Source organism: Haplochromis burtoni, unplaced genomic scaffold, assembly GCF_018398535.1.
Source record: "Haplochromis burtoni strain Fernald_Lab_line unplaced genomic scaffold, NCSU_Asbu1 Contig_212, whole genome shotgun sequence".
In the NCBI taxonomy this organism is placed as follows: domain Eukaryota; kingdom Metazoa; phylum Chordata; class Actinopteri; order Cichliformes; family Cichlidae; genus Haplochromis; species Haplochromis burtoni.
Window position 1 is genome coordinate 955,699 of NW_024582573.1, and position 14,880 is coordinate 970,578.

Genomic DNA, 14,880 nt, shown 5'->3' on the forward strand with positions numbered 1-14,880 from the left:
GTGTGTGGTACGCTACAATATAAAATTCTAGGCTTTCACACAGAGTCTCTCGAAGCGTTTCACGGCATGTTATAGCGCACGCAATCAGTCAAACATCGACTGCCAAGCATCTGGGCAAAAAAAAGTCCCAAGACTCCCTGTTTTTGAGCAAAGTCAACACACAGATAAAGGCACATAGTTCCCCAAGGTTAGTTGTGATGTGAGAAAATAACAGCACTGTCCAAGAAGACACTGAAGGATGGAATCACCCCCTGGTAAGACTGTGCTGGCTGAGAGTCAACTTGAATTTGACTCTCAGAGTTGCTGTGCCAAGCCAGTGGCCAGGAGCTGGCATCATAATGATATACTAGTAAGACTAGTCCACTCACGCACACCCTTTAAGAGCATCTCTAGTTTCTTACAATCCAAAGCACAGTGCTGATTATTTGATCTGTTTGTGGCTTGCGGTGTTCCCAAGTGTGCCTATGTCTTTATGCAACTATTTGGAGTTTTGTTCAAAATGCTTGTAAAGACATGTAAGTATGTGTTGAGGGAATGTATACATGTTTATTTTTAAGCAACTACACAGGGAGGACACAGAGCTGCAGCTTCACTGCTCTCAAAACTCTGCGGAACTCAACACAATCACATCAAAGCTGCACATCAGCCAGCATCCCTAATCTGATTTACTGCCATGAGATGCCTCCTAGCAGCACGGTGGACATTTGATACAATTTGCTGTCTAAGAAAAATTCAGGCCAAAGCCGATGTCTTGTTCTCCTTTTTGTGTTAGTTGGACACACCAAGGAAATTCCCATGCACCGCGGGAATAAATAAATCTGATCTCACATCTTGGAGCTCGTGGTGATTTGTCTTACAAATCCCTTTAACTCCCCGCACCTCCCTGTACACCACTCATCTGGACCTTGAGGTACAGTTACCTTTCATCCTTGGCACTATTACTATGTAGAAGACTGGTTTTATAAATGTTGTCTTAGCCATTAGGCAGATAAAACCTGAAGTCACTGCATATAATGTAGCTGTGCAACGCCTGTGCTATGTGTGGAAAACATCTGTTTTACTAAGAAAAGTTGAAACGTTGACAAAAGATCATTAACAACTACTAATAAACACTTTAACAATATTCTTTCTCACAATTCTGTTTCTTATTGCCTGAAGTTCAATATCCAACTTTACAGTCTATTACTTGAATATGCAATCTGTAAATGGTGTCCAAACCCACACTGCAACCGAACTATGCCCTTCTTACGCCTGCTGTCTTGTTTTTGATGATTCCTAAGAGGGAGTCCAAGGTTATGGCTACTTTCAACTCTGACCAGAAAATGAGTCGGCGTGCCAAAATCAGTCTGCACATTTCACAGGAAGCAAAGAGGCTGTGATACATGCATGAGTCTAATCAGTGAGGCATTCTTCTTAACCTCCTCTGCAGTCAGGACTGCAGACACCCGTGCACACTCTTAACTTTTCTTGACACTTGCTGTAGACTTTTGTTTAACTTTGGAGAAGTTGCAAGTGTGAGAAGCGAAACCTGGGGGATATATTCACAAGTCTGACCAAAATCAGAGAGCTGAACCAAAATGTTTTCCAGTGACCTGTTAAGTGATTGCAGATTAGTATTTCTGGTCTTGGCTGCTTTGTGATTATATGCCTTCAGGCACGTGACTGGAGCAAAGGGTTTGAGTGCTTTGCTCTCAGGTTGTTTGTATTTAGAGGCCGTGCAGCCAAGTGTACATAATTTAAGAGCACAAGTGTATTTTAATCTTTCTCTGCTTTTTTTTTTTCTAGGAATAAAGAGAGTGGAAAAGGGCATTCGGGGGCATTTTTCATTCACTCATCAGTCAACTCTTATATTCTTATTCATAAAGTCTGTCATACCTCGTTCTGTTTTCTTGTTTAGCCAAAGAAAAAAGAGGAAGAAAGAATATCCTAAGTACAGGATCATATAGCAATAGAAATAGTATTTCTGCAGGACTGACAGATGGATGAAAGAGCATAGTTCCCTGTGAAAGAGCATTCCCAGACTATGAGCAAGAAATGAGAGGTCCAGTCTACCCCAGAGGAAACTCATTAACAGGAGCCAGAGGCCTCATCTCCCCACGTCCCTCCACTACCTATCACTGCCCAGTGTTCCAGTATCTCACACTATCTCCTGTGGGAAGATAATGCAGCTCAGACAATGTATCTCAGGACTACCACTATAAAAACCCCCAAAACAAAACACACACAAAAACAGAAGCAGCTGTTCACAGTCATTTATCCTATATGCAGCCCAGGTGCCTAGCCACACTGTCTCTTTATCATCAGTGTCATCACTTACTCTCAAGGACATCCCAACAAATGAACGCAAACATTCGGTATCATCTCAGTGCAGATGGACTAATAAGAGATAGTCAGGGCTTTGAGGGCGGAAAATAAACACAAAAGAAAGGAGGGAAAGGCAGAACACTAGAAAGTGGGAGAAGACAAAACAAAACTGTAAGCGCTTCTATTACTGGCATGAGCTGGGAGTGAGGGCTTTCCACACTGATTTGGTATGTCAAAGGTGCACATCATTTGTTAAGGGATGAACTGACACATTATTACATTGCTGCAATAAGATTGCAAAGGTCGTAAGACTGGAAATATAATAATATAATTGACAAAAATCTTACAACATGAAATATATTGCATATGGTGCTGGCAAGTTTTAGAGATGACTGGTTCTTATTTCAGTGATTAAAAACACTGATTTTATTTTTAATTTTTAAATTGATTGATGTTCAGTTCCTGTTAATGAACTTCACCACTTGTTATGTATGTAGCCCAATAAAAGTCCGCTGGGAAAGGGAAGGGATTATGCATCTGAACTGCTGTAAGGCATTTAATGTGGAACAGATGGGTAAAGTGCTTAGTTTGCATTAACAGCAAACTGCTTTAACAGCAAATCAACACCATAAACAGGAGCAGATTAGAAAATTATGTTTTTTTAAACTAAGATGACAAAACTGGGAGAATTACAAATAAAGGACTGTCAGATAAAAGGCGTAGTTTTACAGCACACCTGCAAACATTTCATTCATTTGAGTATTGTGGTAACGTCCTTTTAGATGGTAAATGTATATAAAAGTATATTGCATATATACTGCATATATTGCAGTGCAAACAACAACAACAACATAAACAAAACAGTACATCAGTATTTTGATTATTAAGAGGGCGTACTTCATTTTACATAGCCTTGAACTCACAACTGGGTCCAGTAATTCTAGCCTCAGAGTCATACGTCAAGTGATTAAGACAGTTGCTGTCTGTCACACACTGGTTATTTAAGACCATTTTATGCACAGTGCAGTTTATCTGATGTCAGTAGCCACTGAATATATATCGATGTGGTCAGGCAAGGAAAAACATGACCAAGGCTTTAACTGACAGGACAAGGCCAAACAATAAACGATAGAATTTCACACTATGCTGTTCTGCTGGGTAAGACAAAACCTTAATGCTAAACTGTCAAACACACACTTCCTTCAGCTGCCCACTGACGGTGTTGGGTTAGCTAATGGTGCCCGGGAGCAGTACATCTCAGTGTGTCAGATTTACTGCACTGGTCTGCACTGGTCTGGCCGAAGAAAATGAAATTCTGGGAATGTTATAGGTGTTGTGGTGAAGTGGAAAGACATTAGAGGAGAAGTGAGAGTGGAGAAATGATCCAAATTTGCATTTTTATTTTTTATTTTTTGCCATAATGTTGATGAAGCAGATGATTAAAACCAAGATCTGAGCTCTAATCAGAAGCAAGAGGCAATTTCACCTGCAATTTCCAAACTGATTGGAGTCTGATGTTGAAAGGCTACCCCAGTTCTTGGCTTTAGGTTCTCAAGGCTGTAACCTGAGAGATAAATCCTTATTCTTGTACTTTGATCATCCACTGGCTAACTGTATTCCACATGAATAAACCGATTTACATCAGTAATCAGTGAAGGTATAAAGAAAGTTGTTGCATTCCACTTACCGACAGATAACAAACTGATTGGGCTTAAAGTCCTGATATAAAGGGAGTGAGGGGGAGAGAAAGTGGTTGACAAAATGCAGATTAAACATGTGATTCACTGGAGCTTAGTGACCTCAAAGTAGAAATGATGATGTTCAAATGAAGAACTTTTTGCAAGATGAATCACACAACACACATTAGAAGATGCCTCAGCAAAAAAGGAATTCTTTAAACGAAGCAGGTGCACTGAATCTGCCACTAAACTAACAGATAAAGGATGTGACGATCCAGCGCTGTCAGCTGTATCTCTAGCCTCTGGGTGTGATGATGTCACAAGCAGCAAACGCAGATTCACTAACAAGGGGCTGGAATCGAATTCCTTGCAGGTCAGAGAATCCAAGCATACAATACTTAAAGAAATCTCTGCTCTATCTAACTGGCATATTAGCAATAACTTACCACCTGCACTGTAATATGTCTGCCTCAGAATGAACAGGACCACAGAGAACAGTAAAGAATGTGTTGCATATATGCACATAATCCACTCATACCAACTTAATAACACACTTGCCTCTCTGCCAAGTTTGGAAAATGTGCCACACACAGACACTCTGTTCATTTCGATGTTAATTTCCTCTCTGTCTATGCATGTCACGCGGGACAAAAATGTTGCACCTGTAAGCAGATAATGTGCCTAAATGTCTTGGCTCTGTTTAGGCTGGAAGAAACATGAGAGGCCCACTGTTCAAACGTCTCTGTGAATATATAAATATGGACTTGTTCCTAAGGTTAGACAGATACGTTCTCTTCCTTTCAGAAAGTCATAATATTATTTCAGTGTGTAGTTTCTATGGAGGTTTCAGTCACCCATATTCCATTATTGGGTCTATCCGAAGAGGAATTATTACATCTTCAGTGTGTTCACCAATTAAATTGCCTTTTTGTTTCGGTACACATTTCCTCCTCAGTGTGAAATATAGTGGAGTGCAATGCACTGTAAAGCATAATGATGTGGGGTAAAATGGGGATTTACTCAGTCAAGTGTTTGCTGTGCAGCTTTCTCTACCCTGAATGGAAAATGTAGTCACTGTAATAACACATTGAATGGCCACAACATTAAAACCACCAATGCAAAGTACACATTCATCTGGATGTTACTTTGAGGCGTTTCATCAATCTAAACGCTGTTACAGACCTAGCACACCCCGCCACGGTAATGACACTCCCCAGAGGCAGTGGTCTCAGCAAGAGAATGCAGCTTGTGAAAAAGCAAAAAAGGCTCAAGAAGGGAAACGAGAAACACCCAGGCTTGACCCATCCTCCAAACTCCACAGATCCCAATCTGATCAAGCATCCATGGGATGCGTCCTAACAAGCCTAATCCACAGAGGCCCCAATGCAAAGCATCTGCTGCCAGTGTCTGTCTAATTTCTGCATCGGTGCATTCAATTCAGTGGATGAGACTCTTCTTATATAATTGAAAAAGTGTTTTAAAGAAAAAAATCCTTAGCTGAATGTAACCAAAACAAGCTCATATGTAAATACCTCTGAAAGAGTGCCGGGACACAACACACAATAAGCATGAAACAGTTATACCGCCTTATATTTTTTGAATCTATGGATATTATCCCCGTCTACAGCTTAACTGCATCAAAGCTGTATCAAATCACTGTAAACCAGATTACTGGGTAGAAGTTGCTTTACTTAAACCATCCAAACACAAGTGTAATTTCAATAATCTGGTCAATCTCAAGGATACAGAAGTCAGCACCAGCCCATGACGTCTGACAGTAAGCATCAGGCCAAACAGCAGCTGTAGGAACTGACAGGAGGAGGAACAGGAAAGAAACAAGCAAGGAGGAAGGAAGAAAGACAGAATAGCAGAGGAAAAGGAGGACAAAGGCAATCAGTGCTAGTTCCACACTGGCTTGACAAACAGAGACAGAGTTGTGAGTTTTTTTATGAGGGGTTAGACAGATGTTAGTTCTTACTGCTGAGGTTTTCACTGTCTCCCTTTCAGTGTTTACAGCTGAAGGCTTTCCGGTGATGGTATTGTGTCGTCTCAATACTGCGTTTCTTTCTGTTATTGCTGTAACCTCAGTATAATCAATAACAGACAAAAGGTACAGGAAGCTAGCATCCATCCAGCACTATGTTTTTTTGTTTTGTTTTTTTAAATACACGCACAAGTGCCCCCGCCCACAGAAACATATTTGAAACTAAGAAAAGCACAATGTACATTAACACCACCTATTGATCAATTTTAGCCTTTAGCCAATGAAAATGTCTTACAGATGGAGTGGAAGAAATGCAGAAAAATACATAACAAACCTTCAAAATCTGAAATAATTCCCTCCAAGTGTGGGTTGACTCCAGAATCAGACATTTTTTCAGGCAGAAACCTTTTCTTTCAACTTCTAAAGAAAGTTTGTTGCTTTTGAACAAACTCAAAAATAGAATCAGTGTGAAACAAGTCGGAGCCCACAAGTTTCTCTTAAAGTATCAGCTGTTTCTCTCTGACTTCCCACCAACTTCTCTATGTTGCTGCATTCAGACTTCAGAGAGAGAGAGAAAAGGCAAACCTCCTCCCTTCTCCTCCTCCCTGTAGTCACACACCCACCCTTCTCCCAAATGTCCTGTGTACGTGTGTTTCCCCTGCCCCCCACACACTCATACATGCACACTCATGTAGACAACAGACGTCACTCTGAGACCCTTTCCAACCAACCAACCAACCTGAGGTCTGATTTCCTCAGTCAGCCTCTGAACAGCTCTGAGAGCAGCATGTCAAAAACCAAATTAAACTCAGATCAGACATCTTTGTTACAACTGTGGCTGTTATGATCACCTTCATAAAGAATACCTTCATTCTGGCACAGCTAGAGCGGGACTACAGTTAAAGTGAGCCTTTGAGGTTTCAGTTTTGGGTAAACAACCTCTAAAACTGGCTGACATGTTAATTAGAGTGCAGTCACTTCAGGAGTAGCTGCTTTCCTGTGACACGAAAACCTGAGAGACTTCCTGGAGAAAGTTGACATTAGGGATATACAATGGCGCCTCAGGGCAATCAGCAAGTGATTTGTGCACCAGCCCGCCTTGTGTGACTGTGTTATCAGGAGAAACATGGGAATTCAAGCTCCGTGGACACAGGTAATATAGCACTACTGCACTTCTGCTGGCAGTGGCACTGATGAAAAGCCTGCTTTTTGATGTGGTAGATATGGTTACATTGCTCGTCCTTGAGGCTGCTCTAACCAATTTGGTGACTGATCTTTGTAGCGATAGAGAAATCGTGTTGAAAAGGTGCTGACAAAACAACCCAAAGTGGTGAAATATCAAAGTTAGCCATGCGTTTACTTAACCACTTCCACTGTCTCCCTGTGGGACGTCCTACTGGATTTCTTATGCGGGAATCTACTGCGGAGTTAATGCAGCAGTGATGCTATCACGATAATTGATGATTGGTCATGAGTGAGCAGCTTATCACAACTTCCTGTTTGGAGACAGGAATGACTGCAAATGAGAATTGTGGCAAATACACTCTGATCCTGGGTTAGTTTTACAGTTTCCACACTAATGGTAGCGGTCATAAGCATTAATGTAGCAGATGATTCCCGACTGGCATTGAAAGGAAACCCAAAACTAAAGAATAAACCACAGGAAGCTGGTATTTCCCACTTCAGTGTCACACATTAGATATCACAAATTAAATGGCGTCTTTCACCACAAGAATGGACAAAGAGGCTTAAGTGTTGCGCGGCACATTTACAGCTTTTAAGAAGCATTCGCGGAATCCTATCTGAATGAAAAGCTTCATTTTAAGGTGCACTGGGTGCCAAGCCCACCCAGTGGCCCCTAACCCTAACACCCGAGAGGTCAACAGTAACACAGAATAACACTGTGTGTTTGTGGTGCAGTGTCATTACTTCATACAACTGCTGTGAAGGTGTCTCAGGACAAAAAACAGAGCACAGCACATGCAGTGTATTCCAAATCCAATAGTAAAATATTAACATTTATTTTCACGTGTTGAGCTTTAAGTCCACCTTAATAAAGGACAGAGCAAAGTAATGATTAAGCTGTGTGTTCAGGTCTTTATTATGTATATTAGTGTGTGTGTGTGTGGGGGGGCTCTCTCTGTATGCTGACTGTAGATTTTGTGCTGCACTGTGGACCATATGCAACATGATTCTGTAGCAGTTGCACTAAAGGACACACGGCTTGTGAAACACACACCTCATTTAAGCTTGTGTGTATTTATCCAAACATGGATACACAATCCAGGCAGGGCAACAGCATGACCTCAAAAATCCAGAGTGACATCTGGAGTGACAAATCTGTGAGTAACATTACATGAAAATGTGCCTTTGTGTAAACTGACTGTAACTGCAGGCGCAGGTTTGTTTGTGAGTGTCTGTGGGTCCGTGTCCCTGAAAGAGCTCTGTAATAAACCGAGCCCGAATCATTCAGCGTCCTGTCTCTTGGGCAGTGAAAGACACCAGAACTGTTTGCTTTGTGTCTTTTACCTGTGCGCGAGTGTTCAACCCTTTAAGCAATGCGTTATTCACAGAGCAGTTTAATGTTTTCACGAGCGAGGTTTGAATGGGATTTAACGATTCACGCTGAGATCACCTTGATGGGATTTTCCAGAGACATTGCATTTAATTGCACATTTATATTATAATCAATGCATCAAAGAACACAAATACAATTTTTACTTTGAAGTGTTGGAGATGTAGAGCATTTCTAACATAGCAAAATCACAGATACTCTTAGGAAAAAGACGTAATTTAATCACTTTGTTTTCTATATAGATTTGACATTAGGCCTGGATCAAAGTTGCACATTTTGCAGTCACCTAGGGTAGCACTGGCACATAAGGCCTTGCTTTAACTATGACTGTTCACTGGAAAAACTATTGAGAACATAAAATGATTCATGTTGTCTCCATCGTAGTAAGATAAATTGGCTTAAAATTTGCGTGGACAATTTATAGTGGCAGGAGGCTGTCGTGGTCTGCAGACTTGGATGCTAGTCCCTGTGTAAGTAATTGGCCTCCTAAGTTTTTGGGTGAGACATACATTATGAGGGATGAAAAGCAAGCCTGAGTATTTTGTCCATGAAATGTTCCCACAAGTTCCCCATACACAGCTATCGCTTTGTTCATATTTTGACACTTTACCACTATTGTACAGTTGTTCGCACCCGAATGAACTTTTCAGAGGAGTTTGTTTATCTCTGTTTTCTCACCCTTATAATAACCCATGTTTCCATCATGTTGAGTAACATCACCTGTCAGAAATCCTCTCTCAGGAGGAGTGAAGGTGGGGCTTCCCTATCAGTTTCCTTTACTCTATGCACTGTTTTCATGGCTCCCTCATTTATCATTACTAAGTAATAATAAAAGAAACAATATGAGGTGAGATACTGGGAGAGCAGCGGGAGGAGAACTGCGAGGCGTTCACTCGTAGAGGATGTCCTGTACACCTTTTTTATGGAACATGGTGAGCTGAGTGATTTCCTTGATTTCCTTCAACTCTGGGTTCATGTGTATTTGTGGATGTGGGTGAGGCTATGTGCACGTGTCTTTTAGGGTGAGGGTATACAGCTCTCAGGGTGGATACACCACAACAGCACTTCTACAACCCCATATGCATGTGCTAAAAGAGTGAACAGTTAATTAAAGACAGAAGTTGCAGACTGTGTGCTCAGATTCAACTGAAGGCTAAAATTAAAAAATAATGCTAAACGTTGCGTGCTGATGTTTACGAATATAAATAGCCACCAACATAATTAGACATCTAAGATGCATTTTTAGAATATAATAACTTCGAGGAGAAAAGCAAACATCGTATTCACATAAACCAAAAAGTTGCAAACAAAGTGGACTGCATTTTTAATGATAGATACAGTCTTTTGAAAACAGCGGGAAAAAGCACATCCTATGATTCAGTAGCCTGTAGAAGCTCGTTTAGCAGATATAAGTTGAAGTAATCCTTTTCTGTACAACTTTATCAATCTCTTACATCATTGTGGAAGAACTCTGGCCCGCTCTTCTTTACAGTGTTCCTTCAGTTCATTGAAGTTTCAAGTATTTATTTATGCACAGCTCTCTTCAGGTCCCACCACAGCATTTCTATCACGCTGATGTCTGGAATTTGACAGGGCCATAGCAACACCTCAATTTTTCAATACTTTTTCAGCCATTCTGTTGTAGATTTGTGCTTGGGATCATTGGCCTGTTGTATGACCTAAACTTTATCTGTCGGACCGATGTGGTCTTATGGTCGACTCACTGACTGTAAGGCACCCTGATCCCGTGGCTGCAAAACAAGCTCAAATCATCGCTCTTCCACCACTGTGCTTGACAATTGGTATGAGGTGTTTGTGCTGATATGCTATGTTTGGTTTTTACCAAACACGGGGCTGTGCACTGTGGCCAGACATCTCCACTTCTCAGAAGAACACAAGTAGTGTGGTTTGTTCAGTAGCAACTTTCCAAACCCCAAGCTGTGCTTTCCTGATCTTCTTAGTGAGAAGAGGCTTTCTCCTGGGAACCCTTCCAAACAAGTCATACTTGTTCGGTCTTTTTCTAACTGTACTGTCATGAACTTTAACATTTAACATGCTAACTGAGGCCTGCAGAGTCTGAGATGCAGCTTGGACTCTACTGAGCATTGCACAGTCTGAGCTTTGGATGAATTTGCTGGGTCATCACTGTGTTAACAAAACCTGACCAGACTAACTTTGTGTTTAGAGTTTATATAATGCATCATACTAAGACGTGTCGAGACAAGAACTTGATGAAACTTCTTGATCTTAACAAATGTGAGGAGATGTTTATTTGCCTTATTTCCCAAAGGAAGTGTATCAACTTGTCTTTTTAAAACTATCAAAGAGGGCTTTATCCGTCCTATTTAATATCCTTTTTACATCTACTGAATTATTGTCATTTGATTCTAAACAGGCCACAAAATACTGCAATTAATGTAATCGCAACAGTCATGATGGCTATTTCCTTCCAGTTTAAATGCTAACACATAAAGCAACTTGACACATCTCTTATGTTAAGTCGTAGGCTTTGATTTATTTTCCTTTAGTTGTATTTTCAAAGTAATTCTAACAAGTCAATGTGTTCACCATACAGGACAGCCATGGTAGATGACATCTCATATTGAACATATTACTTCAATCCCAAACAGATGAAGAAAAGGAACAAGATGGTTGTGTTACAAATGCACACAAGAATTATTTTTGCACTTTTAAGCAATCACAGTCTTAGCTCTTACCATTTACAAAACAGAGGCTGAGAGGATCAGCAATGGGTGGTGTAAGGGCTGGGGCAGCTGTCAAGACAACAGGTCCAAACTAAACCATACAGCACAGACGGAAAACCAGGAAACAGCCATGCAAGACTTCCTTAAATAAGAGCAAGTCTTGCATGGACCAGGGTGAAGTCATATCTAACTACAATGCTTTCTTGTTAACAAAACAATGCTCTGTCACATATCTCGAATACACCACCCGTGACCGCCTCCCAGTTATTGTGACAGTCTTTACTAAATTCATCAACCTCCCATAAGAATCACTTCATCTGTAAAATATGAATCATCCACAAGGGAAATTTCACAAACTGAGAGAAATGGTGACTACAGTGCAGGAGATAAAATGACACTGCAACAGTGCCATCAAGTGGAAACAAAGATAGGTGTGCCATGTGTGTCTATGCATAATGCCACTCACTGAGCTCAAACACCTGAATTAAAGAGACTGTTGCTCATCTTGATGCCAGGATTTAATTATTAAAAAAAGCTCAATAAGTCAGATTAGAGATTTAGCAAATCTATACATTTAAAAAGAGTAAAGAATAGAAGAGAACTAAGTAGCAGCAGATGCAAGAAAGTTTAAAGAGTTTTCTTTCCAGAGCTAAATCATATTAGCAGGAATATTAGCTCTGCTTCCTATCCCCCTCGATTTAAAATAAACTGCATGTGCCAGCTAGAGCTAATCTGACAACTAGGCTGTGCAGCTTAAAATGCTGTGATGACAGCAAGGAGACTCAGCTCTGTCTATCTACTGATGGACTGTGTATGTGGATCAACTGTACCCAAAGCTGGTAGCTTCAGTTCAGCAGCAACTGGAAGATTTCTCTTTCTGGGAAGTCATATTTGACAGCTCATCACATGAGATTTACTCACTGGCTCTTTGTGTGCGAGAGCTGATAGAAATAGTCTGAGCACTTTACAGCCTACTGTACCTGTGGCTGTGCGTTCAATCAATGATAAACAAAGAAGAAAAGTTGAAGGTTTGTAGCTCATGCAACATCTATGAGACGTAGATCAGAAGGTTAAAGTTGACCTGTAGACGGACGCGCACACACAAACACACACAGACACACAAACACACACAGACACGGGGCTCTAAGCAGCGGCTCCCACCGCAACAGATCAAGCAATGCAAACGCAAGTGGGGTGGCTATAGCTGAATGCTGCCGTACTGCTAAGAAGCTGCTTCCATCTGAAGTCTAACCAAAAGAAAAGAAGCTACGCTGAACAAAACGTTGAACTTACCAGCTATTCTGTCTCGCTCCATAACTCAATGGCTACCTCAGATAGCCACATGCAACCCTCTCGCTTTTCTCTCCTCTCTTTCCTTCCCTCTCTTTTTTCTGCTTGAAGACTTCCCCTTTCTCCTGACTTAGTCACCCTGTCCCCCTCTTCCAACCCTCCCTCTCTCCTCCCTCCTCTTCCTCCCTCCGTCTCCCTTGCTCTTACTTCCTCCAAGTTTTAATGTCTTCAGTCTGTCAGAATAACAAGTGAACAGAACAGACAACCACAGCCATGTGCGAGTCATATGGAGTCCCTCTTTCTTGCTTTCTTTTCTTTCTCTCTTTCTTGATTTTCTCTCCTACACACATATTTCACAGACTTTTATCATAAGCGGACACTTTTTCACTGTCGCCTTTTTTCTCCCTCCACTTTTCTTTTTCCAGTGTTTTATATTATCCCCATGATACCGAAACGAGTCCTCCTTTCTCTTTATCTCGCCTGCTCCCGTGACACTGAGGCTGTATTATCTCTTTCAAATAGAACTTCAGCCCACTTGGCCATAGGTCCTCATGTGAAAATAAACTCGCTTATTTCAAGAGAAATACTCTTAACAGTCCACAAGGACTCCCTGAACTACTCCAAGAACACACACTACATGTTTCCATGTCATCATTGCTATACTAATTATGCTATCAGGATATACAAACCCTACATTCACCAAGGCCAACATTTCAGACCACAGATGAGTCTCTAAGTGGATTAAAGAGATTTCTCATCCAACCTAATCTAAAAACACTTCAGTCCTGGCACTCATGAATGAGGAGCCTCTCAATGAGGCTTCTTTGCAACTTGCTAATAATCGTCATTACAAGATCTCCACCAACAAGCTTGTTGACCTCTGTGTCTGTGTCTTTCAGCTCAGCATTTAGGAAATGACAACATTTTTCACAGTCTGAAAGCATAATTGTTCTGTGAAACCAAAACCAGATTTAGCAGCAGAAATCACTGGTGCTCCAGAGCAGCATGCACACATACTTCACACATCATGCCTGACCCTCTGCTTGCTGCTCAACAAGGTCAAGGGCCACTTAGGGAGCTGCTCTCTTGGCAAAACAAACTCATACGCATCCATCTTTGTTTTTGTGTCTGGGAAAGAATGAGGAGTAATAGACTAACATGCAACGACTCACTTCCTCTTTCTTAGAAGGAACATCCCTTCTTTAAATTGCAAAGCTAACGTCAGCAGAAAGCATAAACCTAAAACAGTCTTTGTATCACCCACAAAAAAATACATGAAAACAAGCGAATAGACAACATCTCTCTTTATTCAGACCTTGGACAAAGTGGTCAAATAACCTGTAAGGATTACTGTCCAAAAGTCTTGAGCCGCTCTTCTTCTCTTTATATTTTGTTAGGAAAATGGGAAATACGTGCAGCGATTTACTGAAACATGTGCGAACATAATGGAAAGTATGCAAGGCAAAGAGAGAGTTTATACAATTGTAATGAGCTTGAAATTCAATATTTGGTATGACCACCTCCATTCTTCAAACACAGCCTGAACTCTCTTAGACAGGATTTGTTGTAATTTCTTTAAACAGTCTTCAGGAATAGTTCTTCGGGCTTCTTGAAGGGCATTCAGAGCTCTTCTTTGGATGTTGGCTGCCTTTTGCTCTGTACTTTGTCAAGATGATCGTACACTGCGGCAACAAAGTTGAGCTCTTGGGTCTTGGAACACAAGTTCACGACTGAAAGAGTTCCATTGTGTGTTTTTCTATTCAGGTATGTATTCACTGCATTGGCAGTGAGTTTGGGATCACTGTAATGCTGACAAATGAAGCTGCTTTCAGTCCCAAGCTTTCCTGATGGTACTGCATGGTAGATCAAAATGTTTTCAGTCCATCAATTTTGACAAGATCTCAACGCAGAACCCAAACCATGACAGAGCCTTCACCATGTTTACTTCTGGACAGTCACGCTCATTTCTGATGAGTCAGATATATTTCTCAGGTCCTGCCAGGTCATTACAACAAATATAACAAATAACAATATAGCAAGAAACAAAAGAAGTACAGTGACAATCAGTATAGGGGCGATCGTGGCTCAAGAGTTGGGAGTTCACCTTGTAATCGGAAGATTGCCGGTTCGAGCCCGGCTCGGACAGTCTCGGTCGTTGTGTCCTTGGGCAAGACACTTCACCCGTTGCCTACTGGTGGTGGTCAGAGGGCCCGGTGGCGCCAGTGTCCGGCAGCCTCGCCTCTGTCAGTGCGCCCCAGGGTGGCTGTGGCTACAATGTAGCTGCCATCACCAGTGTGTGAATGTGTGCGTGAATGGGTGGATGACTGGATATGTAAAGCGCTT

General features: G+C 41.3%; 1 protein-coding gene across 3 annotated transcripts in view; it reads right to left on the minus strand.

Annotated features, from left to right (window-relative positions):
• Window positions 1-14,880, minus strand: part of LOC102291050 (septin-9) — a 71,867-nt gene that overhangs the window by 43,748 nt on the left and 13,239 nt on the right. Inside the window, exon 1 of one of the 3 annotated variants that reach the window (XM_005936458.3) lies at window positions 12,541-12,668. The exons of 1 other annotated variant lie outside the window; for it this stretch is intronic. In XM_005936458.3, the coding sequence (XP_005936520.1) occupies window positions 12,541-12,562 (22 nt within the window). In that variant the 5' untranslated portion in view covers window positions 12,563-12,668. Of the gene's footprint in view, window positions 1-6,301; window positions 6,512-12,540; window positions 12,669-14,880 lie in introns of those variants that run through there. One more of the 3 variants, XM_005936456.2, reaches the window with a different exon arrangement.